This window comes from Micropterus salmoides, unplaced genomic scaffold, assembly GCF_014851395.1.
Source record: "Micropterus salmoides isolate LMB-PRFRI ecotype aquatic unplaced genomic scaffold, ASM1485139v1 Ms_hic_scaffold_20, whole genome shotgun sequence".
NCBI classification, from domain to species: domain Eukaryota; kingdom Metazoa; phylum Chordata; class Actinopteri; order Centrarchiformes; family Centrarchidae; genus Micropterus; species Micropterus salmoides.
This window is the reverse complement of record NW_024041151.1, coordinates 13,595,189-13,622,691: the sequence shown is the minus strand read 5'-3', so window position 1 is coordinate 13,622,691 and position 27,503 is coordinate 13,595,189. Positions and strand designations below refer to the sequence as shown.

The 27,503-nt window shown below is 39.7% G+C and overlaps 2 protein-coding genes across 3 annotated transcripts; one reads left to right on the top strand and one right to left on the bottom strand.

Annotated features, from left to right (window-relative positions):
• Window positions 1-148: 148 nt before the first annotated feature.
• fam78ab (family with sequence similarity 78 member Ab) lies at window positions 149-14,248 on the bottom strand. Of its 2 annotated transcripts, none has more exons than XM_038733453.1 (3): window positions 13,671-14,248; window positions 12,573-12,876; window positions 149-5,304 (listed from the first exon to the last, which is right to left on the bottom strand). In XM_038733453.1, exons 2-3 carry the CDS (start codon window positions 12,833-12,835, stop codon window positions 4,779-4,781), a joined length of 789 nt encoding a protein of 262 aa, XP_038589381.1. In that variant the 5' UTR covers window positions 12,836-12,876; window positions 13,671-14,248; the 3' UTR covers window positions 149-4,778. The 2 variants fall into 2 exon arrangements, with proteins under 2 accessions (XP_038589381.1, XP_038589382.1); XM_038733454.1 differs by lacking the exon at window positions 13,671-14,248 and adding an exon at window positions 12,969-13,663.
• Window positions 14,249-14,936: 688 nt separating this feature from the next.
• LOC119914262 (inactive phospholipid phosphatase 7) lies at window positions 14,937-22,476 on the top strand. The gene is made up of 2 exons (XM_038733452.1): window positions 14,937-16,223; window positions 20,885-22,476. Exons 1-2 carry the CDS (start codon window positions 15,749-15,751, stop codon window positions 21,271-21,273), a joined length of 864 nt encoding a protein of 287 aa, XP_038589380.1. The 5' UTR covers window positions 14,937-15,748; the 3' UTR covers window positions 21,274-22,476.
• Window positions 22,477-27,503: the final 5,027 nt, after the last annotated feature.

Sequence of the window (27,503 nt, the reverse complement as noted above, 5' to 3'; positions counted from 1 at the left end):
TGAGGGTATATGACCATATGAACTGACAAACATGGGTGTTGCTTAATTTTGTAATTTTCAGTTTTTGTAGGGCACCTTACTATAACAAAAAATAATTAATAATTCACATCTCCACATTTAAGCTAAGAATAAACTGAAAGACAAAAGATAATATTTGTATATTTTATTCATTCATGAAAAATACTTTTTTCAGGGGTTGCTTTCCCAGTGTTGTGCATTTTCACAGTTTTAAATATTTGCCAGAACTGACCCATTTTCAAGTATTGGTGTAAAAGTAAAAGCTGAACAAAAGAACACAAACTGCGTTAACAATTTCAGTGCTGTATTTCCAGACAACAAACCAAACATTATGAGAAACGTACATAGTTGTTCATATTATCGTATGTGCTACATTTAGGGTTGTATTTAAACCATGGGACTGTTATTTTAATTTCTGAAAGAAAGAGAACAGCAAGAATAACTAACTTTTCTTTTTCATGATATAAAACCAAAAGTAAAAGCCAAGGAAATGAAGGCAGGTGGTCCTGAGTGTGAACTTATTGGTTTAAACAAAGGGAAGATGATTCACTGATGTTTCATGGGGGTTAAATAACAACATAAACATTGGTAGCAAAGGTAGCAGCCCTCGGAAGACCTGTAATGTTGTGGGTTTAGGAGAGGAGGCCTCATTCACTTGGCACAGCCCTGCAAGCAGAAAACACTACAAGGAGTCTCCCTTATGGCTACATTTTGTGTTTGTCGTGTTTCTCTGGAAATACAAATACACTAAATGCATTTAAATGTATTATTAAATACCAAGAGGTGTTTGCGTCTGCGAGTCACTAACTACGTCATACAGCATAGTTTCGTCCAATTTTGGCACTTTTTGCCATTCATACAGCAAACGAACAATGTGTGATTTTGTTTTTCTGCGGCTTAGTTAAAGAAGAAGATAAAACATCTATGAAGTTCTTCTGTGAACAGAAAATACACATCTTTCAGATTCAGACACACAAACAGAAGACAATTAGTGCCCTTTGTCCTACAATTTAAGATGAAATGCTGTTGATAGTTGACATGCACCTACTCAGTCCCCTCAATACTTAAATAGTAAAATCTGCTCACTGTAGTTTAACAACACAAACAATAGATAGATCACCTCCTGTTTATTAGTAAACTGGTGTTTGTGCATATGGCTTTGTAGCATGTGCATGTGTTAGACGGTCCACGTGCAGAGCTGATAAATGAGTTCACACTGCCAATGTGACACTGCTGTGACAATCAGATACCATGCCAGGCCTGCTCCTTTCCCCTCAGGGTGTCTGTGTGTGTGTGTTTGAGGGCAGGCTCTGCCCCTATTTTATGACAAGGACGTTACCTTCCCTGCACTGTGTGTGTGAGAGGAGAGAGACAGAGAGAAAGAATCATGACTCAACAACAGCAGAAGCACATCAGTGAAACTCCTTATACTGCCTAAATCCCTCAAATAGGATTTAACACACACGCTCACATGAATATACACACACATGTTGTGAGTGCGGGCCACTCTGCATGTCAAGGTTTAATTACATTACGTGTAGTCCAGCTTGAGTACTCTCCAGTGTCCATAGGTCATCGCAAGATATTACAAGAAAGACAGTCCACGATACAAAAATGGCCCCATACTACTTTCGGTCAGAAAGGTCAGTGAGTTCATAACATGAGCTGCAGCCCTCTCTACTGCCTTCAAAACAAACTGCAAATTGAAATAACTTGTGGTTGACATCTAAGTTGTGGTTGACAAATGTCAACGTTATTTTAAGATGGCTTTAATGTCTAAATGGATTAAATGTGTTGTCATGTTCGTATTCATTCCCTCACTGCCACTCGGCTATCTACAAGAACATTTTAGGACATCTCCCCTCAGACAAACACTTTGACCCTCACCTTTGCGATTTGACCTAACCTAACGTAAACCTCACCCATGAGTCCAGCCAGCCCTTGCCTTGCATAGCATTACTTGGCACAGTTCAGTCCATTTAGGGCATGTAAGTGTGTCACTGCAGATCTAATTATGACAGCAGTCCCCCCTTTAGCCTAACTTCTCCTCTCCTTCTACCTCCACCACCCACACCCTGCGTCTCAGCCTGGGGCGGAGGCCGAGCCTGATGTAGCCGTGTGTGAGCTCTGGTTCAGCTAGATATTATCTGTCGTTAGCCTTTAGCTAGCTAATTCTACATAGCATGTAAGGTTGTCTTTCTACTCCCATGCCATTTGGATTTACACCGGAAGCCACATGGCTAAAGAAATATGTAGACATAATACTTGCTTTCTTGCCAAGAGTTAGATGAGAAGATTCAGACCACTCTCAAATATGTATGCTAAATAGGAAGCTACAGCCCGGAGATGGTTAGCTTAATTTAGCATAAAGATAGGAAACACAGCCTGTAAAATGGCACAACTTGGCCAACTTGTTTTTTGTAAGTATTAAACAAATGAGATAAAATGTGTTTATTAGTAAGCTTCATAGGTGCTGGTAAGCATATTTTGTTACCTTTGGACAGAGCCAGGCTAGCGGTATCCCCTTTCTTCCAGTCTTGCTAAGCTAAGCTAGCATACAGACCTGAGAATGGTATCGATCTTCTTGTCTAATTCTTGGCAAGAAAGCAAAAATGTCAAACTATTCCTTTACAGGCTTGGTAGAAATAGCAGCAACATCAAAGAACTTTTGAATAAAATCAAAAAATAATTCATAGTTTTGTAATGGCAGAATGGACACAAGATCCTAAAAAACACCAAGAAATGTGGCCTGAACCAAGTTTGACGGATGAATGCTTTGTGCACTCAATAGTAGAGAGATGCTAATACATTGAAACAGCAGCAGCAGACTGATCTTTGTGAAATACATGAGCAGATCAGACTGGCATGCAAATTATTTCTTTGGTTGGAGCCAAAACACAGGGACTAGATGGGCACAGTGAACTTGCTAGGCATCTGAAAGTGAAAAACTGGCCATTAATGGAACAAACTCTTACAGAGCTCATTAACAGATTTAAAAGTATGAGAGATTTCAGGTTGCAGTTAAAGCCCTTCTCAAAGATAAACAGTTAAATGGGCTTTATATTGTTTAATGTTGGTATTTAGCTGACCCGAGATGCTTGTTTATGTGTGTTTGTTGTCTTACATTTGCTGGCGGTGAAATAAAGGGAAACGAGCCCCGCATTTCTGCAGCGAGAGCTACAACTGGCAAAGCAGAGAAGTGGGTCATCTATATGCCAACCGAGCAGTCAGGATCAAACTTGCATGCCTCCTGCTCTGCTTTTCAGCCTCGACAGATTAAAAAAAGAGAGAGAGAGAAAGAAGGGGGGAGGAAGAATACTGGTGTAGATGACGATTACAGATGAATGAGGATGAAGGACAAAAATTTCATTTAAATATGAAAGAAAGAAAAGGGGTGTTTTTGGTTTAAAGGAAGGCAACAATAATAAATACAATGTGTATAAGATTGTCAGACAACTGGAGATGACAAACACCACAGAAGGATATATTCTTATTCTCCAGTTATTAAGAGTTATTTACTGTGACTGCTTATTAATCAAAGTATTGATTGTTCAATGTGAGTAATGGAACCAGTTACTCATGGTTGCAAGAAATAGTAGGCCAGACAGAATGGATGAAAAAAGAATAGGGAAGGAAGTGAAAAGGGGGCCCTGAGATGGAGCAATTCAGAGAAAGGAAAACTTTTTTAGATGTTGAATGCTACAACTGCCTATAAACTGAATACTGAGGAGTGCTTTATTTGTTCTTTTTGCTCAGGTTGTTATTGCACTTTATTGTGTTGAGTGCTATTGACAAGGGTTGGCTTTGCTGACGTTCCCTGCATGTCCATCAGTACAGAGCATCTCTGCTGTTGCATAATACACTTGAAACGCAACTAGTTAGCTTGGTTGTGTAACAGTATCTACACTTAATGCTTGTTGTACTTAATAGACGATACATTTGTCAAGTGAATGCAACTTGAACATTAAAGCCTATAGACTATAGACCCGGGGTCTTCTTCTGTGGTATGGTTCCTGTCCTAAACCCACACATGCCAGCACCAACGGTCTGGAGAAGACAGGTGAAATTAGCTAAATACTGCATTGCACTTGGTTTAAGGCGAAAACGTTTGCAGTGGAAAGCAATGTAAACTTAAGGCAGCATGGATTGAATGTCTTGCATGTTTGTTTTTTTTAAAAGTACTAAAATCTAGTATTTCACCCAATGAAATTCGTCATGTGAAGCGCACGACAACAACAAAGTTAAATTCACTCTCTCCCAGCCCATAAATAAAAACTCAACTGGTATTCATACACGAGGTTTGAGCACATCCATGTATGTTGCATTTGCGCAGACATGGTCGTGTAAATACTTCAATCCACCCACACTCACAAACCCCGTATCACTTGGCCAAAACAGCCAAAATGTAGAACTAAAATAAAAAACAAAGAAATGTTCTAGTTTTTCATTTTTGCAATGATTTCATTTAGCACAGTGCGACCCGACCCGGTTTGAAGGTAGAATGGTTGCAGTTTGTTCACTCCAGTTTTAAAGGTGTGTTAAACCCCTGGCTCAAAGCAACAGCTGGCCTTTTTCTCAGAGCTGGTTTAATTCGTCTCTGCCTGGTTTTTCTCTCTGTCTGTCTTTTTATAACATAAGAGAATAATATTGAGGCAAAAAGAGGGAAAGGGATAAAGCAGTGAGAGCTGGTGATGAGCAGGAACAAAAAGAAAGGGAACAAATAAGAGATGATACTGTTAAGGTATCCAAGGCCAGTCTGGTCAGTGTTTGGGTGGGATGACCACCACAGGGTCACCATTCTTTGGCCGCCACATCAGCACCTGGGCATCGTTGGCGTTGGGCTTGACCATGGCATTAGTGGGGATAGACTCATTCTTGCCCAGAATCTGAGGTTGTTCCTGAGCCACGGGCTCATTCAGAACAGCCCTGTGACCCAGAGGCTTCTCCGGGTCCACGTGGATGTGAAGCCGCATCCTCCAGCGGATTGTCTGCAGGACAAGTGTCTCTGAGGTGGCCTGGTTGATGGCCACCAGCCAGGTCGTAAAGCTCTGGTCACGGTGGATGCTGCTAAGCTGAGGCACGTTGCTGTCACTGACGGGCACACCCCAGGTGACGCTGGGGTAGAAATTGTCATTCATACTAACGGTGAACTTGCTGTCCTTCTTGGTGGGCCCTACGACGGTGCAGGTCTCCGTTGTGTTGCCATACCACGGGTAGTTGACCCCATCCGAATCACTGATGGCCTGGATCTTGCCATCCCGCAGGTCGGGGAGCTCCCAACTTGACCTTAAAATTGAAAGAAGTCACAGGTGAGGATTTAGCCAGAAATGGAGCTCATTGACATATGGTGGCTGTTTTGGTCATTGTTTCTGTCAGTTATGACTGCATTGGATTCATCATCAACGCTATAGCTAAGTCTGACTGGGGAAGAAGCACGAGCGAAAAACAACAATCAAGCCTAAACCACTTCCTTTTGGAGGTAAAACTGAAAGTGAGCATATGTGAAATGTTGCGTAACTGAACAGTAACCCAATATTGAACCAGGAAGTTTTCTGTAAACTGAAATGGAAGTTTTCAACTTGCAGTTGGCCTTTGTTTTCGTTTCCAAATAGGTTATGTTTCTTGACCCATCTGACTACTTTATAGTGATGTCATAATTTCTATTACGGATACAAATCATGGCAAAAAACTACAAAAATAAGATCCAGGTTGTAATAAACCAGAATGGTCCTAAACCAAAACAAGATTCGTCTTGTAAAAAGCTCTACTGTCTAATCCTTTCTGTATAAATAGGAGAGAATTTGTACCTCAACAGTGTGATGAGTCTCTTCCTTGATATCACTGTATATCTAACACATTGCAAAAACAAGGAGTTGACTCAAAGGCTCACAGTTGGACCTTTCTGCCAATTTTCAAACTGCAGAGAAAAATACCACACAACAATAAAATATTGTGACACACACAGAACTTAAGTGACCTGGTAACTCTGATCGGTCCATCTATCGATTTTCTGCTCGCAGCAGGAAAAAGATTACCTTTCATTCCCTGAAGCGGAGGATCAGCGGGACAGAGGAGATAACAGTGTGATCACCAGCCACATGACTTACTGCCTGCTTGGCCTGGCCTCACATTGTGATTTATGTATTCACCCAGGGGGTGAGATTAGCATGTCAAGCATGATAATAGCTGGCCCGTGTGTGAGTGTGTGTGTGTGCATATGTACACTTCTGTTCTGAAAAATCACTTAATCCTCTCAACTAATGCCTCCAAAGCAATTTGCAGCATTTTCCATTTTGTCATGAACTCACAAAACTCCACTCCTCAAAATATGTCAACAGTGAATATCTGTCCCTGATTCCCAGTGGCAGACTTCTCTTATTTATTATTTATAAGCACATGGCTTGATATAAATTTCCAGCTTTTTAACCATACAGACAGTGTGGCCTCACAAACACACAGCTGAAATTATCATAACATATAGGGCCAGATTTACTAAAGGTTTGTGTGAGTAAAAGCGTGTGCAAATTAACATGTAAGCTGATCTACTAACGGTGTGCACGCAGAATGACATCTTTCAAAAGTATAAGATAGCACCTGTCATTCATTTAACAATGGGAGGGTAACATGCAAATACATTTATTTACTACATGCAGTCAGATCTACCAAGCCTAAAAGCAATTTCATGTGAGTGCAACAGCATCTGTATTTAATACGTTTGAAAGGAAGGTGCAAACCGCCAAGTGTTGCGCAGAGGTGGTTACTGTTATCGCTGCGAGAAGGAGACACAGCCGTAATGAAAGAGAACGTAGAGAAATTAACAATATTAGATATTATTCTATATCCAATATATAGAAATACAATTATTTTATTTATATGATGAACTATATGAATGGTTTGTATTTTCCTTTAGCTTTGGCAATACTGTTGTATTAACATTCATGGCAATAAAGCAAATTTCGTTTTGACCCGACTTACTTTCTCCGTGAGATGGAAGAATTTAGAAAGTTACGTGGGAGAGCCCCCAGCTGCAGTAGTGCATAGATCATGTGAAAATTCATGCAGCCAGACGGAACAATCACCAACTGTTCACAGCGTGCCTGTCGTAGTAGCGACACAACCCAATGTAGGTATTGGAGAGGGAATGGGGCGTACAGGGACAGGAGATTGCGGAGCGACCGGGCACGGTGTGGACGGTCAATGATTGTTCCCTCTGGCTGGATGAAGCACGATCTGCTGGCATTTCCTCGCGTCTGGGTCATTCCAGCATTCTGTTTCTGCTGGGGTTTCCCAAAGCAGTTTTTCCGATGTGCTATCCCAAGTACTTAGTGCAATCTTAGGCAGGGCAGGTACATACAATTTCCACATACTTGGGACGCACTGAATGAGACAAACCAAGGTTTTTACGCCGTGGCTGCTTTCCCTCCCGACTCTCCATGGTGGAAACCATTAAAACACGCAAAACCCTCATTTAAATACTGCCACCTCCATTGAGTTTGCTCCTGTTGTCATCTACACAATAATTCTTAGTAAATCACCCACAACAGGTACTACAATTGCACATGCAATTTAGTACTCCTTATTAGGGATGTTAGTGAATCAGGCTCATAATAATTTCCTTCATCAGGTGCTACTTTCATTGAAAGTAATACACTAAACTGCCTAAATGCTGGCTTGTTTTACAGACAAACAGAGACCTGGCCCTGTGCATGAATTTCTATGAAACTGTCCTGGCAAACAAGTAATTTGTAATGTACATCAAAAACAAGAGCATACTGTTCGCAGCAAGTGGAAATGGCGTGGGGGGCAGGCAAAAGCACATCAAGCCGAGTAGACTGCACACAGGTAAAATGGGGACTCGTCTACCGGCTGAGGAACTTTGATCATGAGCGGGGACAATTGCAAAGAAATGGCTTACTTCCTGTTTGTATCTTCACACGAGTGTAGGTCACAGAACTGCAGCGATGTTAAAAATGATTCACTCAACAAAAAAAAGTATGTCAGTTATTGTAAATGTTGCATGCACTCTCACACATTGATTACCCACAAGGGGTACTTGCAGCCCAGGGAGCTTACTTTAGTAAAATTGTGAAGTAGCTCAACTAAACATATTGAGTGAGTTGTAACACCTGCGATTGAGAGTGCGTGAGAACTAGTTAGCAAATGAGCATTTAAGTCTAAACAGTTTGCTAAAAGTAACGGTTAAATGGTTGAAATCGATAGCTAATTTTAAAAGGAATATAAATGGTTCAAACAGTTAGCTAAAATTATTATTACAAGTGGTTGAAATAGATAGCTAAAACTAATGGATAACCAGTGGAAATGTTTAGCTTGAAGCAGTAAATGGTTGAAATTACTGAAAGTAATCAAAATATTGAAATGGCTAAAAGTATATTCAGTTAAAAATAGCTAGTGGATAAATGATGTAATGGATAAAAGCTTTAAAAAATAGCTTAAAGTAATTGATAAACAGTTAGCTAAAAGTAGTGAATGGTCTAAACGTCTAGCGTCTGCCACCAATGGTGCTAATGCAAACTTGACCCAACCAAACTAAATTCTGACAGTTCAATTGTATATTAAAAATATTGTAACAATATCATAAACATTCAATTTAAAATCAGTTAAAATGAACACATTTGTGGTGTTGGCTGACGGGTAGGAACAACTGCTGTAGTACATGGTTGCAATTTCCTGTTCACCTAGGACTTTAAAGCTCCTGTGATTATAAGCCATGTGCTCTACACCTCTAAATTGAAAGCTCTTTAGCAAAGGTTTGCCTGAACCAATTTTAAATGAACCCCAAATCACCAAGTCACCACCAAATGTATGGCTCTTATATGTATGAGTATAAGAGCCATCTTGAATAAGCCGCTCTGAATGCATCCAAACAACATCTGCTTTCTTGCAATAAAGTGTGAAGATTGCATCAACTTTGCAGAAGTACCACAGAAATGTTCTTTTTTTTTTTTTTTTTTTTGACAAACCTGTAAATGGAAATTGGTTGCACGTGCTGAAATTGACAAGCCTAGATTTGCGTTATGTAAAAGAGTTCAAAGCTTTATGTCTGATCACAACACTAGGATAATTTAAGTTTGAAAACACTTCAGTGAAAATTCAAGTATCTACCGAGCAACGCGGAAGCACAGCTCATATCCTGTTTCTGCAACTTTGCTGACACATTCATTTGCATGTCATAGGCAAATGGTTTGGAGTATCAAAATTATGTTAATAAGACACAATAATGGCATCCAATAGATGCTTTCTTTCACAGATGGTGAAGATTGGATCAACCTTGGAGTGGAAGTGGTGCCAATATAATAAATTAACCAATTACAGCATGCTTAAGCCTCACCGTGTGTGTGTGTGTGTGTGTGTGTGTGTGTGTAAAGAATATTGGCTCTAAGTTTTGCATGCAATGTTCATAACTAAGGTTAACTTGTGAGTCATTGTCAGAAACATTATCAAACTTTTACAACAGATAAATATTTTTCTTTTTTAAGCTTCATTTTAGTTTCAGTTCCTATTTTAGCACCTTTTAAATTTTAGGGTAACACAAGAGGCCTCATAAAATTACCAAACGGGCATCGGTATGTATATCGGCACGCTCCTGTTCATAAATACTCAAACCCTGGCCACCTTGTACCTCAGTAAAGCCATTCTAAAAGACGGTGACAATTGGAGGAGAGACGCCGAATTTGTCCAAAATTCAGAGAATATCATCCAAAGCCAACAGAGAAATAATCCTCATTACCATCCTCAGCTGTTCTGTCCAATTACAGCGCGCTGAAGCTTTATTGCCATCAAAGGAACTACTTAGAATAAGAATCTCAGCAGTGAGAGCAGACTCATGACTTGCATACAAAAAGCGACTCAGGAATAAGTGTATATATATATATATATATATATATATATATATAGAGAGAGAGAACACTGCACAAAGAGGGGATATGCCTTTGGAAACACTGCTGCAAAGGTGGATGGGTGCATTCCAACACCCCTATATATAGTGCAACATATATATGTATCTGTTACATCCATGTTGGTTGGATACAGCTTTTGATCGCTGTCCTTCTGTGTCAATGTGGTTTGTCTGTATTTACCGCATGCTGACGTGATTTTTGAGAATATTATCTCTTAAATTGGTGTTTGGTGGCTGCAATTTGGGCACCACACAAATTTGTCTCATTTTGCCTTGGAGCACAGATTATGTGTGGAAGTGCTGATTAGCATTGGTCTTTCATAGCTGGCAAATGCTGCTAAAGTGACGTTTACTTTTGTGCCTGCGTTTGTAATTTCACAAAGTCCTTTTCAATGCAGAGTTCACGCTATTTTGCATTCTGTTTGTTGGTAGTTTGTCTTTAAAGGAATCTTGTACAACTTGAAAAAGTAGAGAAAACCATAATATTGATCATCTGTTCTTTCATCTACTGTGAGCCCAGTCAAGCACAGAACACTGGAAGTGGTAACTGATTCCAATGTTATATTTTGGGCTTCAAAATGGGGAGCTCTTCCGCTTTTTGTTTATGTTTCAAAATTGGATGTCTTTGAGTGTGTCTGTGTTCCTTTATATAAAAACATCCACTAAAAAAAGAACTTGAGTGTTAGAATTTAACTTGAGCTAGATTATAAGAGTAAATATGTACAGCACTAAAGTGTAGCTTAGATAAAAGAGGCAATTACTGAAAACACACATGCAGTTTACAAAAGGCATTTATCATACTGGACTTTAAGAGAGTAAGTGAGGGTTCTCTCACTTTCTCACTCACACATACTGGGGTGGGGGTGTTGGGCAGAGGACTGTGCCTCTAATCTTAGACCCGCAGCTCTCAAACATCCTCAGCTGCAACGTCTACAGATAAAGCATATTCTGTCATACATGTCAGCTTATGGTTGCCTGCTAGGGATGGGCAATACCAAACTTTTTTTAATTCGAGTTGATACCGATACTTGTTTTGTTACAATTTTAACAATAAGATACTGATAATATCTTAAAAGGGGATTTATTAGAGATCATTGCACTTAAAGTCAAATTGCATGTCACATACCGGCCACTAATAACAAATTTATTACAAAAGCGCATATGAGTAGGCTACTAAGAAATACTAATAAACTAAAAAAAACTGTGTGCGGCTGTTTGACACCGTTTTCTCAATGCTTCATCTGTATGTATGTGGTTCTGAAGTTTTTCTTTTGATACCATGTTTATTGACATTTTGACATAAAGATTTTTTAAAAAGGTTGCCCGCTCGGTTCTCACATCACACAGGTTTTTCACAGTCATGTGCCACTGGGCCAGCTAAATATGTCAGGGCTATTTATGAGCACCAAATTTTTCATCACAATACCCAAATCTTATATCTGTTAGGTTCTGAATTACTTTATAGCCACAAGCCCAAATACTGTACATAGCTGAGATACAGATTGAATATTATAGTACATGTAACTTATTACTTATCTTCCTAAATACATATGTTAATATCTGATATTTTGATATTTCTGATATTTTGAGACTGATGCCGGCGTATAACAGGGCAGCCCAGATGTAACCACAAGTTTCCCTGCTGAAGAATATTTCCGCTGAAGAATAATTTTAGCATTAACCGTAATACAAAAACAGGAACACCAACACTCTCACAACTCAGCCCATTGAATTAGACAGAAACAAAGGTTCTCTTTTGGTCACTGGCACAGACCGTCTCATCTGTCCATATTTAGGAGTTTAGCAGTGAGTGCTTGAGTTAGGTTTCTTGTCCTGCAGTCAAATCTGGATAAAACATTTCTTTTTCTGATATCAAGGATGGTTTATTTTTTGGACTGCAGTCGTCACACTTGAAAGTGAACACTTCTCCAAAAAGTGTCTTAAATGGTCTTGTGTTTTCATCAGAGGTGGATGGCACATATAAAATATATCAGTAATTTATTTATGTTTTTGGCAAAAAACAAAATGCTGTTCATCTTCAGGGTCCAGCTTGTCAAATGGTAGGTTGTCAAATATAGAAGGTATTTGTCACATTACAACAGGGTGTAAGATGAAATTAAGTTTGTGCCTCCATTCTGCTAGGTAACGACGATATACAGTAATACAAAAGCAATCATAAAATGGTAAACATAAATAAACTATATTCAATGGAGCAGTGCTGAGGATGAATTTGAGTTTAAAGTCTCATAGCTTGGGGGAAAAGCTGCTCTGCTAGTGGTGCGACAGCAGAAACTAGTAGCCTATATATCACTTCCCAGAAGGCAGCAGGGTGAACAGGCTGTGGCTTTGGTGGGTACTGTCTCTTTTGGGTACTGCCTTGTTATCATAAACTGAATACCTTTTGAGTTTTGGTCAGACAAAACAAGACATCACCTTGGGCTCATTGAAGTTGTGACTTTTTTTTGTGTGACGTTTTTTGTCCTCTTGTCTGTGGATTCATCCCACACCTTTAACAAAATAATCAGTTTCTGTAACCAGTGATGACAGTTCTAATGAGGTAAAGAGTAACAACATCAACTAACAATGATGGTCGCCAGAGACTGACAACACAGTGAAAAAAAGAGCTGGTGATACTCACATCCCTTTGTTTCCATAAGTATTGTAGAACTCCATGTGATTACAAGCTTGAATCCAGCCGATGGTCCACGTCTCTTTACCGGCCACTGGCGGTACCAATACACGGGCACAAGCTCGGAAGTGCGGTGTCCGGTAGCGCAGGACCACGCTGGATGACTCGTCGATGCTGGTGGGGTTGGGGTCGATGGAACTGTTCACCTCCAGGACGATGATACTGTCTCGGAAACTCTTGGGCTTACACCTGATACTCTGGATACAGCCCATTGCATTAAATAGCAACACAATCCACAACAACGTCCAGAGGTCTGGAGAAGAAGAAAGATGTATGGAAACAGCAAGATCACCTCAGTTGGATCCACATCATTTTCTCTGCCCCAACCCCCCAAAAATAGCTTACCAGATTAAAAGGTGTTTACTTATAGCAGACTGTCATTAAAAAAACATGCATCTTTGATCCAAAACTACTTTCACAAAAGAAGGAGTCAGGCCTAGAAAATCGTCATATTTGTAGAGCGCATGCTTTCCGGTGGGTAAACGCAACTTCACCAAACAAGCTCAAGTACAAAAACGAGACATATCCGTGCACCGATGTGTTCATGCCGTCAAGATGAACGTCATTGCCTCCGAAATGTGCTTTATCACAAACGACTTGACCTTTTTGGCAACGTGCATCCATTGGAAAGATGCGCGTAAAAGTTTCAGGTTAATGATGAGCTAAATAATTAACAAACACTACTGATGTTACATCTTGGCGTCATATTCTCGTCTGTGTGATTCTTTGTGTCATGAACAGCTAATCCCTGGACTGTGGCTAATGCTCTATGTCCAGCTGGTGACAAGAATCATAATCAAAAATGTGGTGCTGGACAGTGCACGCGGACAGTTAGAAACGCCAAATGGCAGCTCAGAGGTGACGCTCGCATTATTCATTTAATCCGCAATAGCCTCCATTCCCCACAGTAAAAAAAAAAAAAAAAAAAAAGTGCAATTTAAGAGCGTTATACTGAACGTGTGTACACATTATTTGCTCATGCAGTGCAATTGCATGAACTGTGTTCTATTTTTAGCCGACAAAAACAACATGCAAAAAGAAGTCTACCTATAAAACAATTCGCTGGAAAGTCTCCAGTGTCTTCAGCAGGGTCAGGTCCTGGAGAGATTCAGAGCGAACGGCGGCTCGCACAGTTCTTCGGTCATAGAGGTAATTCCGTTATCTCTTTCACGCCCGCTCCCGTTATTCCTCCACTATAGCTGCAGATGATTCCCCCGTCCCACGGAGAGAGGGGCAGTAGCATTTCCACAAGCACTGCAATCTAGTCGAGTTTGAGTCGGAGCACCGCGACATCCAAAGGACACCGCCGGGTCAACTTTAGCACCCATTTCACCGCATCCGTTCTTAGATTTAAAAATAAATAAATGAAAAAAATATATATAACGCCTCTGGAGGGAGAAATGCCAGCTGTCACATAGTTCGACCGCGCCGACAGTTGCAGTGCTGTCTGTGAAGGGATGCAGTTCAGCCTAAATTCCTGCACAGGCTGTCATTTCTCCGTGCTTGTCCCATCGCTGCCTCGGCAGGTTCACCCATCTGCGCATTGGTCTCTCTCAGCTGCCTGGTGAAGCAGCTTTATAAGTATCTTTCAGACGACACTTCCGCTCTGAGTAGCGGGCATGCTGGGAAATGTAGGCATGGCGCTTTCTGTTGGAAATGATCAGTAAATAATGTCCGAGCACATTAGGATACAGTGCAGCCCGATATTAGATAAATGTACGTTTGCCTTATTATTATTATTGTTTTTTTGTTGTTGTTGTTTTTAATGGGGAATCGTTTATAGCCCACAGAAAGCTGACATAGTCATAATCAATATTTTAACAGTTTGCCTCACATCACCTTCTAGGCATTTTGTCCATTGACCGATCTCCTTTTTACACACATGCTTATTCAAATAATAATAATAATTTAATTATTATAGGCTAGTGGTAAAATTACATCACTGGCATTTTTACTGATTAGATCGTACATGTTTTAACTTGATAAATAAATTTAATAATAACTGAATAATAATTTAACTTTTATTTTGTTTACTTTATTACAAGTGTAACAATTCAACTGTAATTTTATTTTTGGTAATAAAAATTAACATCACCATTCATGCCAATAAAGTTTATTTGGTTTGATTTGATGAAGAGCATTTGGGGCAGGCTGTGATTGCAGTAATCAGTGGCGATAGCCTATATGTAATCAAATAATTACTGTGGTTGGACAATCATATTTGTTTGTTGTGTTATTTGTTCCTATAGCTGACAACTCGTTTGAAAAGCCTTTCTTTTTAGTTATCGATAATTCATAGTGCGCTATTCTCCACAAAACAACGAAAACACGTGTATTCATTTAGTCTATTTATTAATCTATTTACTTGCTCACTTCCTTCTGTTTTATTTGTGTTGCTCCCCTGTCGCTGTAAAGCGGACAGGGTGCTCCTCCGTCCTGCCTACTGTCTGTTTTAGCACCTTGGAGAACTCCGCTCCGCAGCAGAGCGCTCTTGAATCGGGATCGTGCGTAAACTACGTCAAATCCGGAAGAACCAAACGCTGCACTGTCCGGGCTGCCTTGTCTTCGCCCTTTGTTGGGGAGATCGGCTGACTGTTAACGGTATCGGGTTTTGCCGGCGTCGCTTTATACTAGAATCCCCTTCCTCGCTCCTAGGATCCTAGAGGTGGTGTGGGGGCTGCGGGGGGAGATTTGGTTCATATTCTTCCTTCGCCTGGTAAGACGACAACTCCTCGTCTTGCAGAATTTCTACGCTGAGACTGTTTTTCTCAGAATACGCATTCAGCACCTGTTAGCTGTGTTGTTGTGCCATGCGTGGCGGAACAAGATGCTGCTGTCGTTATTTTATCTCCATGCAGTAGTTCGGGTTTCACTGGATTGGTGGAGGCAAATGCTATTCAATACTCTCTCCCAACGTGCATGGGTCGCGGTATAAACAGCATAGCCGTCGCACATTCCAGCGGGTCTAAATATATCTATTAAGGCCACAGGAGGGGGAGGACCTGTGTAGGGAGTTTATACTGGGACATTTCACTGTCCTGGTGAGCTCGCACCACTTGTATTATCTTCCGGAGATTGACAGTCAGTTGTTGCACCCACAAAGGAGAACTTGGCCCTATCCAAACATGCCCTCCGGTTACAATGTGAGATCCAGGGCGCGGGAGAGAAACAGCGTCCTGGGCAGACCTGAGTTCATGTCCCTGAACCAACAGGCCGTCCGCGGTGGCGGCGGCGAGAGCCGAGGCAGCGCAAAGCGACCGGGTCAAATCAAGCACCAGACAAGCCTGCCGAGTGAAGAACCTACCGATAGTGGCAGCAAGGACAGGAGAGAGCCCAGCAAAATGCCAGAGGAAGACTGTATGCAGCTCAACCCTTCATTCAAGGGGATAGCGATGAACTCCCTCCTCGCCATTGACATCTGTCTGTCCAAGCGCATCGGCGTGTGCGCCTATACGTCGTCCTCCTGGGGAGGCTGCCGCTCCATGGTCGCCCTGTTAGCGCTCACAGGCCATGGCATCACGTGGATCATTGGCACTATTGTGTGTCTCACGAGGAGTAACACTCTGGCTGGGCAAGAGGTGCTGGTCAACCTGCTGCTTGGTAAATGCCACACAACACTTACCAACCTCTCCGAAATGTCAGCAACAGTTTAATACCCAGAATGCACCATACGCAAAGAAGACGCAAGTCACCAGAATGGCATGCGCTCACAATGTTTTTTTTGTTTGTTTTTTACTTTTCTGAATGAAACACATATTTCACATTTTGCCTTTTGTCAAAATTTGACATGGCGCCCTGTTTTCATCTCAGATGTGAAATCACTCAGCTGTACCTCACTATGTTCTTCACGGTACTTTAATTAAACCATTAAAAAAACATATCCATAAAGTCAAATTTCCACAGTACATACTTTAATCACAAGGATTTAGTAAAATTGTAGATACAGTTATGATATGCAAGAGAGTGTGGGTGACACTTTATTACAAGGCATATTGAATGCAAAAATGGATTTCATTATGCATCTGACTGTCTATAATTGTGTGTGTGACAGCTTGAGTTGATTTTAATTTAAATGATTAATGAGATTAGAAAGGTATAATTACACCATTACAACCTTAAAACTCTACATGTGATTACTGCTCTGTAAAGCATTAATACATGATTTATCAACTGTTATAAAATGTGTAAATGACCTTTTAGAAAGTGGTACCAGATTGTTTTTTCAAACTCCTACACTTCATGATACACAATGCCCCCTGTTAGTCATTGTTCTGATTGATGCATTGTAAGTATTGTGCTGATTGTCCCACAGCAACAAGGAAGAAAAGCAGCTAATTCACACTTTGTAAGAAGAAAGAGAAATAATGTTGACATGTATCACTTTAGTTCAGCATTATGTGTTAAAAGGGAGGGTTTGCACAAGCAGCTTACATAGTTTTTACAAGCTTCCCCCACAGTCTAATGCATTTCAATTCAATAGCCCCTTAATAAATACCTTTTATAAATCTTAATAATCATCATCATGTCATGAGCGTATGTTCAGTTTTTGTTGACATTGTGTCTAGAGAGGTGTTGATTTCATTAATTATAAGTTACACCTTTATTATGTAATGTAACAATATAATACAATCTAATACAGTCACACAAAAAGTACTGACTCTGTACTGAAAAATATGCAAAGGTAGTATTTTTGTAGTGTAGAGTTGCAACAGATTGTCCACCAACTACATGCAGACATTAGTTGTTAGTAGCCTTCATTTTTATAAGATCTTTGTTAATTATTGAATTGTTCATCGATCTCTACTAGTGATAAAAAAACAATAGTGAAGCAACAGCAAACTACATGAGATACATTTTTTCAGAATGAATGAGTGACCTGTGTGTGTGTGTGTGTGTGTGTGTGTGTGTGTGTGTGTGTGTACAGGGTTACACACACACACACACACACACACACACACACACACACACACATTCTCAACCCAAACACAGATTATCGAGCAAAAAGCGGTACAAATCTCCTGTCTGTAGCCACATTGAGCTCTGATTGGAAGCCAGTAAATCTCAGATTTGGGGCACTGTTGTATTGTTGTCCGGGACATTGTTCAGACCCAAATGCCTGTTCATTATTTGTCAGTCTGAGTTCATTTCTAGTTTATTGAGGTCTGTCAGGGCAAAATCTACAAATATGCTGAACATTGGGTGGGGAATTAATATTAAATGCTTAAATTGTGTTCTGTTTTCACCTAACAGAAAAGTAGTTAGCCAAGCCTGGCCTGCCAGCTTTGGTTTTATTCAGTCCCCTGTCATGAGCGTATGAACGTAGTAACAGTGCAGTGCAGAAATATTTCCCATAAAGTGTTTTGAAAACAGTGTAGTCACACAATGACTTGGACTGTCAAAGACTACTGAGCATGTCAGACTCCAAAAGCAGACCTTGACTGTGCAGAGGATGTTCCCATCCTTATCAGCTACTTTGTAGTTGTGCTTTGGTGTTTTCTGGTCTCTTCTCCTGTGTAACTTAGTTACTCCAGTGATCTAGTTAGTCTAGTAGTCTCAAAGAATCCATGTTTGCCTCATATCATGCACAATTCTTTTGTTGTTATAGACAACTGATAGACACTTCAGGCATCAAAATTGCGCTAAAATTGCACGGTCCTATTGGCAATAATTAATCAGCCTATGCATGAAGGGGGCAGAACAGTTTACTTACACTGAATGCTTTATAGTGAAATACCACAACCATTCCAAGTTAACACTGAAAAAAAAAACCCCAAAAGGTCATCTTTTAGTGGTAACTTTTTAAACACTAGAATGAGTTGTAGTGGATGCAGGGAGGGGCCTTTAAGCTCATGATACACGGAGCAACTTTTAGAGCAATGGTGCAGGGCAATGTTGCTGTCATTGGTAATGAGTAAAGATTACTAACATAATCCCCTTTCCCCATCACTCCGCCACCCTCCCCGCACCACCGCTATCTGTTCAAAACATAGTCAGACTTGCCACCAGCAACATTGCCCAGCAACATTGCTCAAAAAGTTGCCCCGTGTATCATCAGCTTAAGAGAATGGCTATGTATAGGGTCCAGAATTCCAGCTACGCACCATGGGGCCACAGATCTGTAGTTTTTCCACCTCCTCTCTTTTGAGATGTGAATTAGCAGAGAGCACCATTACATGGGGCCGTGCACATAGGCCACAACTGTCATCACTTACATCTCTCCAGTTTCATTTTGCTGAACAGCGTTGACTTTTTTACACCCCCGCTCACCTCCCTTTTTGTTGCGTCAGATCTTCCTTTAGCAGCTAGATATTCCCAGTGAACATAGATATGACACCGACTCATTTGCCTGCCTTGAAAAAGCTGCAATAGAAGTTTAAAATAATGGCCCTGCTAGGACAGTGAAGGGCAACTGAAATGAGGAGTAGGGAAGCAGAACCACTATGCCAGACACTATGCCTGGCAGTTATTTATTTCTTGAACAGAAGTTAAAGATGGCGATGGTAGGGATATTTTTGGGAGTGCTATGGAGCTATAAAAGGCATCTGCAAATGTCTGGTATGTGGACTCAAAGCAAATGTTACTCGGTATTGTATGCCTTATTGGTTATTCTTGGTCACTAAGATATATGTTTACATGCACTATAGTTGCTTTCTGCTTTATGTGAAGAGTCACTATAATAATTAAAACATCTAGATAAAACCACACTCCTCCACTTTGTCATTTTGTTACTCTTAGATGTCAATTATCTGTATGTTACTCTTATCACTATTGTATTGTTTATAGATGTAACAAGACTGAATCTACACCCATGCTAGCAGCTCTGTAAGGCACAAAGGTGCTATAAGCTAAATGCTAATGTCAACATCCGCACAATGCTAACATGCTGATGTTTAGAAGATATCACGTTAACCATGTTCCCTTTCTAAATTTAGTATCCTGGCATGCTAACTTTTGATAATTGGCACTAAACACAAAGTACAGCTGGGGATGATGGGAACGCCGTTAGTTAGTATTGGACTAATTCAAATGTTGACCTGATGATGGTGATCACAATTTGTCCTGAAGGGTAGACGCATGTCTACCATTCTGATTGTCATCATGGCAATCCATCTATTTTTTCTTGAGATGTGAACCTCATGGTGGCGAGGAAAGTCAGGAGATCACCAGTGTCCTCCAATAAAATGTTGTGGCAGTCCATTCAATGATTGTTGAGATGTATTAGTCTGGACCAGACTGACATGGATATGCTGATGAGTTCTTTAAGTTCAAAGTTCAGAGTGGTACTATTACTGTGTCATGGTTTGATTTTGTTCTTATGTTGCATTTTATCAGATTGTTTTGAATTGGAGCACTTTAATTAGGACATTAGGTCGTTCACAAAGTGGAAGTAAGGACCACCAAAGTGTACCAATAAAAATAAGGAATAAGATGATTAGATGGATTAGAAAAAGAAAATAAGAATTGTTACCCAATATTAAGCACATTTTTTTTCATCTGACTTTTCTATAATTTTGCTTTTTAAGGGTCAAAAACAAACATTACTCCATTCTGAAGCCTTAGCGGTCACAAGCAAAAAACATTTGTTTAACACAAAGTTAGAACATGTGGTAATGTGAAATGACTGGACCAACAAGTTGATAAAAATAATTACAGTGCATAAGTATGCATTGTACAGTGGTGGAAAGTAACTAAGGACATTCACTGTGTTGTACGTCATATTGTTACTGTTTACTTTTCAAATTAAGATTTAAAAAAAAAAGCATTTTCTATAATAAGTGTTTAGATAGAAAATCCAAAGGATTATAATCCTTCCTATCCTGTAATAGACTTTCTTTGTGGCTCAAAGAGGTACAATCTATCCAATATTTCACAAAAAAGCAAAGGTTTGATTGGAAGTCCAAAATGTATTAAAACTTGTGTAGCAGAATTTCTTTTTTCCAACCTCTTAATCATGTCAACTGAAGGCATGATGAAGTATAGAGTTAAAACTCAGACCACCACCACCAGCTACAACAAATGTTGCATCTGTATTAACAAAATAATAATGTCATATATCACTCTCAAGGACCATTTTCTGCACAATGATTACTTTGATACTAAAAGTACTTATGTACTTTTACTTAAAAATTAGCATCTTTACATTGTTGTATGGATACTACGTTTAAATAAAGCATAATCTGTCACCACTTGCATTGTCTATGTTATAGAATATCAACACTTTTTTTTTGCCTTTATAATCTAACTCCCTTTTTTCATGACAGCCCTCATTGTTGACGTCATGACTGTGGCTGGAGTCCAGAGACTGGTCAAGCGCAAAGGACCCTGGGAGATGACGCCAGGCTTCCTTGACTGCGTCGCTATGGACATCTACTCCTTCCCTGCCGCTCATGCCAGCCGGGCCGCCATGGTTTCCAAGTTCCTGCTGTCCCACCTGGTCCTGGCTGTGCCGCTACGCATCCTGTTGGTGCTGTGGGCCTTCCTGGTGGGCATGTCCCGGGTGCTGCTGGGGAAACATCACCTAACTGATATGGTGTGTGGCTTTGCGCTGGGCTTTCTCCACTTTAGCTTGATGGAGACAGTGTGGCTGTCATCGAGCACCTGTCAGACTCTTATTTCAATAAGCACGCTCAGCTGGAGCCCCTTTTTCTGAGCTTTTGATATAAGACTAAGCTAGCGCACAAGGCTAATTTGATACACCAACCTCGCGATAAGGTCCATAGTTCTTATTGCAGGTTGTGAACAGAGAAGCATAACTATTTGGAATCAGGTGCTGGCTTGTATGTAACGCCCAAGACATGCAGGACCTTCATAATGCTTCACAAACCCTAGTATCGTTCGTCAAATCCACTAAGACAAACCATCTGCTGCTCCTTAATTTCAAAGAAGTGCTAATAGTAAACGGAAAATTAAGACAACTGCAAACTGACACTGATTTGGTAAAAAATGTACATGTTGGATAAAACTTTTGCATTTGTTTAATACAGTATGAACACTGGTACCATTCATCCATAACTGAACCGCTTTCTGTTTATCAAATATAAATAGTTTCTGCACCTCCTCCACCTTACCACCATACTTCCTTTTACGACCCCCACATCTGTTACCTCTTCCTCTTTTCTCAAATTTTGTTTCTTAACATCTGTGCTTTTATTTTGGGATTGCAAAATACTTAAACCATGTTGAACACTGAATAGAGTTTGGTGTATGGCTCTAATATTGGATGTCGCACTATATACAGTGATTCCATGCTGTTCCTAATTGGCATGCCTGATATGTTTGAATATTTCTGATGGGATTCCATTCTTTTTACTGTATGTTTTCAAATATGAACTTTTTTTTGATGCCACTGAATTTAGCTGCTTGTGTTAAATGTCACACTTGTGTTACACACACAGAATTTACTGTTTTTCTAATGGGGTCATATATTTTACTTCAACAAACCCTTTGTGCTTAATGAGTTAAAATCTTTTATTTTGTAGCAGATATTTCTCTTTCAGCTCTTTCATTTCAGGCAGCTGTGGTCTGCACATTAGCCTAATAGGCTTGGCATATGAAGTATCTATTTGAAATATCGCTTTTTAACTAGTTATACCTTTTTTAATGTGTTTTTTTATGGACCTTTGAATGATATCTGCCGTTTTTTCCCATAAATATGTCACTGCGTTGGTTTCGTGCGTAAATACAGTTTTGTGTGCATTAATTTGCTTTGTTCTGTACAGGGATCTGTATATTATGTTTTTACTTTGTTTCTCCATCTCATTAATAAAATGAGGTGGGCTGTCAGTAAAATGTGGATGGCTTTGTGTTTTATTATTTTTATCTGTGAAAATAAAGATGCCCATAATAGCCAGAATTGTTTGCTTATATATTAATTTTCAGGGTGTATAATGGTTGCTTGCAAGTTCGGGTGTTGCAGTGCATCAGCTCATCTAAAATACTAACTACAAGAAGAGGTTTTGCAAATATTTGAATTGAAATTTGGGTATATCTGTCTACCAACTAGAATGAGGGAAAACATCATCTAACATAAATTTGATGAAAGATGTTCACATAATAAACAACGTTTAACTGACGCTTTTACAGTTGTTATATATTTCAGATGTCGCACGCTTCTGGAGCAACTAGGGGTTAAGTGTCTTGCTCAGGGACACATCGGTGAATATGTTGCAGTGGGAACCAAACCCAGGTCTCCCGCACCAAAGGCATGTGTCTTATCCACTGCACCATCGCCATCCCCGGCTGAATCCATAGAAAGCTTAAATTTATATTTATAAGCAGGCTTTCCACAACAAATTGTTTTGATTGTTCAAAACATCACATGGACTGTAAGGCATCACATGGTGTACAGCTTGGTCAGCAAAAGAATAAATAAGTGTGGTCTGTTGAAACCCTAAGTGATGAGACAGCACTGACATGTCATCATACTCTTACCGGCAGTGGTAAACTTTAGGGAGTGCTCTAAGATGAGAAGTTAAATGCTAGAACTAATATCCATCTGACCTTTGACTTTTCTCTCACTTCTAAAATACTTTCTACCAGTTATCTGTCAGACAATTGAATGAAAAGATACAAATGCATCCTACTTATTGTGCAGAATGCACTTCACAAAAAGCATCAGTATATCCTTACATGAAACTAAAAAAAGGAAACTTGAAGATCCATCCATCGTCAACCGTTTATCCTGCATACAGGGTTGCAGGGGGGTGGAACCAATCCCAGCTGACATCGGGCACCAGTCCATCGCACAAACAACCACGCACACCTAAGTTAACAACAACAAGCTAACAATTTAGAGCCACCAATTAACCTAGTCCGCATGTCTTTGGATGGTGGGAGGAACACCCAGAGAGAACCCATGCAGACACGGGGAGAACATGCAAGCTCCACACACAAAGGCCAGGGCGACCAGGGTTCGAACCCATGACCTTCTTGCTGTGAGGCGACAGTGCTAACCAACACCACGCCGCCTCAACTTGAAGAGCCACTGTTACATATTCAGTTCCAGTGCAGCTACACTGCTGCAAGACAGCTCTGTGCAGTATGCAAAGTCAGGTTCACTTGACGTAAGGCTTGAGTGGTTTGCTATCAACATACAGTCTCTCAGCCTTTGTCCTATGATTGACTTTTACTGCATTAATAATTTTAAGACCAGCGTTTACTTGACAGAGAGAGAGCAAGCATTCATATATAAATGCAGCAATTTTCCCGACTGTCATTAAGGCTACGTGTCTTCACAACCTTTGACACCAGTTTCCTGTCACACCAGTCTTACCACAGAAAAATCTCACAGGAAATAACACAAATGCAATGGCGTGCGCTCTCAAACAGTTTAGATAACAGGAACTGAAACCGCTTTAAAAAATACTCTCTGGCAGAGAGAGTCAGGTGTGTGCGTTGTTAAACATCGGAAAAAGCTGTCAAACATCTGGAGCACATTTGGACCAAAAGTCTCCCTAAAAAAACAGTATTGTTTGAGCAGTGTGGAGTAGCAGAGGCAGAAAGAGTGCAGACAAGACACATGTCCTTAATAAGAACTCTGTATAGGCTCAACATTTGAAAAAGTGTTGTAGAAAAGGGGCTTCTGTCCTCAGCGGGATCAAATTCACTTTGACATTACACAACAAGATACAATGTCATACAACAAAGGTATAGTACAGCTATGACAAATAATGGACAGATATCTGAAAAAATTGTTGTGGAGGTTCATGATTCCCTGAGGATGGTGTTCATATTCATGTTTATGAAGAGATAAACACAATTAATATAAATAAGTATGCACACAAAGAGATAGAGGGAGATTTACAAAAAGAGGCAGCTGCTGCGGCCTAACCTAACACCATGGTATATAGGGTTTCTCAAAGTGAAATAAAATTTGAATTAATACAGCTCCCCTCACTATAAGAGGCTCTGCTGTCATGTCAGGACCAAGTACTAAGTTACAGGTTCATATAGGATGATTTGTTTACTAGGCAAATTATGAGCAACGTCTCCAAATTACAGCTTGTCCCAGTGCAGGTTTTGTTTGATTCTGCGCCAAAATCAAGGCCTCTACAACACTGCATAGAATGTACCCAAAATATCCCTGTGAGTAAGTGCTGATAGTGCTTGCAGGCCTGCTTCTGACTCAACAGACACCACACATCTCACTGTTGTGTCTGTATGTCCTGTTTGTGTCATGCTCCGAGTTATATATCCGACAGATAGAAGGAAACATTAGACTCCACAATTTTCTGGGTGCCACTGACCTCCGTGTAGGCTGCAGGTATGTGGCTCCGGGCATGTTATAATGCCAAACAGGTATTCTGGTGATTGCCAGTGACATTTTCAAGTATATGCAGTAATGTTCCTTCATTAGGATAAACTGCTGTGAATTAGATCATCCTTGAAAGCACTGCAGGCTAATAAAAGCGTTTTGTCACTAGTCTGCTAAATAGCTGCATAAGAATTAAATAAACCCCCAAGAAATCGGTTTGGTTTGGGCCAAATTGGTGGCGTGATTTATATACAGTATTTAGTGGCATGCTAGAAACATCTATCTTGCAGACTCATTGTTAACTGCTTCAATAAACAACTATTCTGTTTATACATTTTGTTACATGATAATTCATGTACATTCATCATTTGTTTAAGTTCCTAGTTTAAATCTGTACTATAGAAATGTGATTGTGTTTTTTTCTAAATATTTGCTTCAACAACTGAATATTAATCATCAATATTTTGGTAATTAAAAAAAACAAAAACAAACAGTAGCTGGTGGATTAGTGCAGCCTTTTGAAATACATGGTTGAAGAAGTGGAAGACAAGTGCTCCCTCTAGAGGAATCTGTTTGAGCACTCCAGGAAGCAGTCTTGTCTGACTATTATGAGCACACTGGAAGTGTTCTGGAAAGGTAGTTTTACATTTACGTTTACTCATTTAGCTGACGCTTTTATGCAAAGCAACTTACAATTGCTATATGTCAGAGGTTGCACGCCTCTTGGTGGGAATTGTTGGGTTTCTGTAAATAATATCACAGAGTACGGTCTAGACCTGCTCTTTTATGAACAGCGCTATGAGATAACTGCTCTTGTGCTTTGGTACTATAAATTAAATTGAATTAAAACACAGTGGTTTAAACCAGGTCTCCTACACCAAAGGCATGTGTTTGAAATTGAATTTACAATTTATACAAAATTCTGTTTTATTTTTAAATTATTTAACTGTTCACATTTGTAGACACCATGCGATAAAGGCAGAAAATGCCACACATGAGTATATGGAATATTATGTTTTTGATGTCATGCTCTGCTATGTATTTAAGCTCAATTACGGAAAAATAAAAATAAAACACATATTTTTTGGAACAAATAGGGGAAAATACTGTAATTACATGTATGCGGAAACCTGTAGCATATTTTTATCCTCATCTAACTTCATATTGAATCATCTCATTTATAACACATCAGCATCCCAAATGTAACTGATTGCATAGTCAATTATAATATATGTTTTATTATAATATAATACAATTCATCACATTTTTTAAAAAGTAGAATAGATATACTAGCAGGTTAGAGAAATCAGACTTAATGCAATCTGACTGTACTGTTGCGTGACGTCCAAATATATGGTCAGTTGATTTTTTGTGCATAAAATCTACATTTTACTCTAAATTTTATTTTATAAAACATAAACATGTTAATAATACTTTACTGTACATACTATTACATTATATTATTTTTTTAAATAAAAGTTTTTCACAGATATGCCTCTGGCATTTAGCACATGGCCATCACAATCGTCCATCTTGGATTGATGGGGTCATCAAGCAATGAATATTTGGTATACAAGTTAGTAACCACTGTTATAATGTTCCTAGCAATTAACTGACACTGTTCTCAAGTGGCTTTGAGAACAAAACCATGATATATTAAGCCAAAATGAAGTTAAAATGAGTGTCCACATATGTGGACACCATGAACAAAAGGGTTAAGAAGATGCAACAAGGAGCCATTGAGTTTGTCAGGAAAGACCATACTTTCAGGCAGCAACCAGTGCAGAACCCAATTTCAGACACTATAAATCATCAGGATGACTTTTACAAATAGATTTAACAAAAACAGTTTACAACCTTACGTTTCATTGTCGTTTTCATTGTCTCAAAATTAAGCAGTCCAACAAAAAGGTAATCCACAAGGCAAAGATAATAATGAAAGCAAAAATAACAAATCCACTGATAATGCAAAGGTAATCTAGGCTACATGAGAACAAGTCCAACAAGGCTCGATGAGGACAACAGTGGCAGACAAACTTCAAAATAAAACAGGAACATGCAGATACACAGACCAAACAAATAGAAACAGCTTACAGACAAAAATCTGACAGAGTTGTAAGCGTGGCCCCAGAGAGTGGCCTAAGATTTACCTAGAAAAAGGAAAAGGCACAGACATCACAGGTTAATCTTTTGTCGTGATCTCTGAAATTATTCAATCCTTGCTATGGATGAAATACAGCATTAGCACTGCAACTGACTATGAAAGTGGATACTGCAAAATATTCAAATGTTCATGGTCAGAAACCTGTTACTTTAGTGTATCCCTCCTCTACCTTAGAGTATCTGTTTTATGTCTTCTTTCATACTATAAAGTCCACAGTGTGTCAAGTTATCAGCTGGTTTTACTGTTTGAGCCGGAATTTGGACACAGGGGTACAAAGACAGTTTAATGCACTTTTCCTTGGTCAGAACCCCAAATTCCTGATGTCAGTGTTTAAGCCTGTGCATTGTATGGTAGCCTGCCTCTATGTGTTTGTGTGAATGGATGAATGAAACATACATACAGTCTATGGAGGCAAATTGCACTTAGAAATGTCAAGTCAATTTGTTTATAAAGCACATTAAAA

Bases quoted from the DNA above. Each gene is read 5' to 3' on its own strand.
- LOC119914262 (XM_038733452.1), top strand. From the start codon at position 15,749: ATGCCCTCCGGTTACAATGTGAGATCCAGGGCGCGGGAGAGAAACAGC. The intron at 16,224-20,884 runs GTAAATGCCACA...TTTTCATGACAG, and splicing joins GCTGGTCAACCTGCTGCTTG to CCCTCATTGTTGACGTCATG.
- fam78ab (XM_038733453.1), bottom strand. From the start codon at position 12,835: ATGGGCTGTATCCAGAGTATCAGGTGTAAGCCCAAGAGTTTCCGAGAC. The intron at 5,305-12,572 runs GTGAGTATCACC...TTCAATTTTAAG, and splicing joins ACTTATGGAAACAAAGGGAT to GTCAAGTTGGGAGCTCCCCG.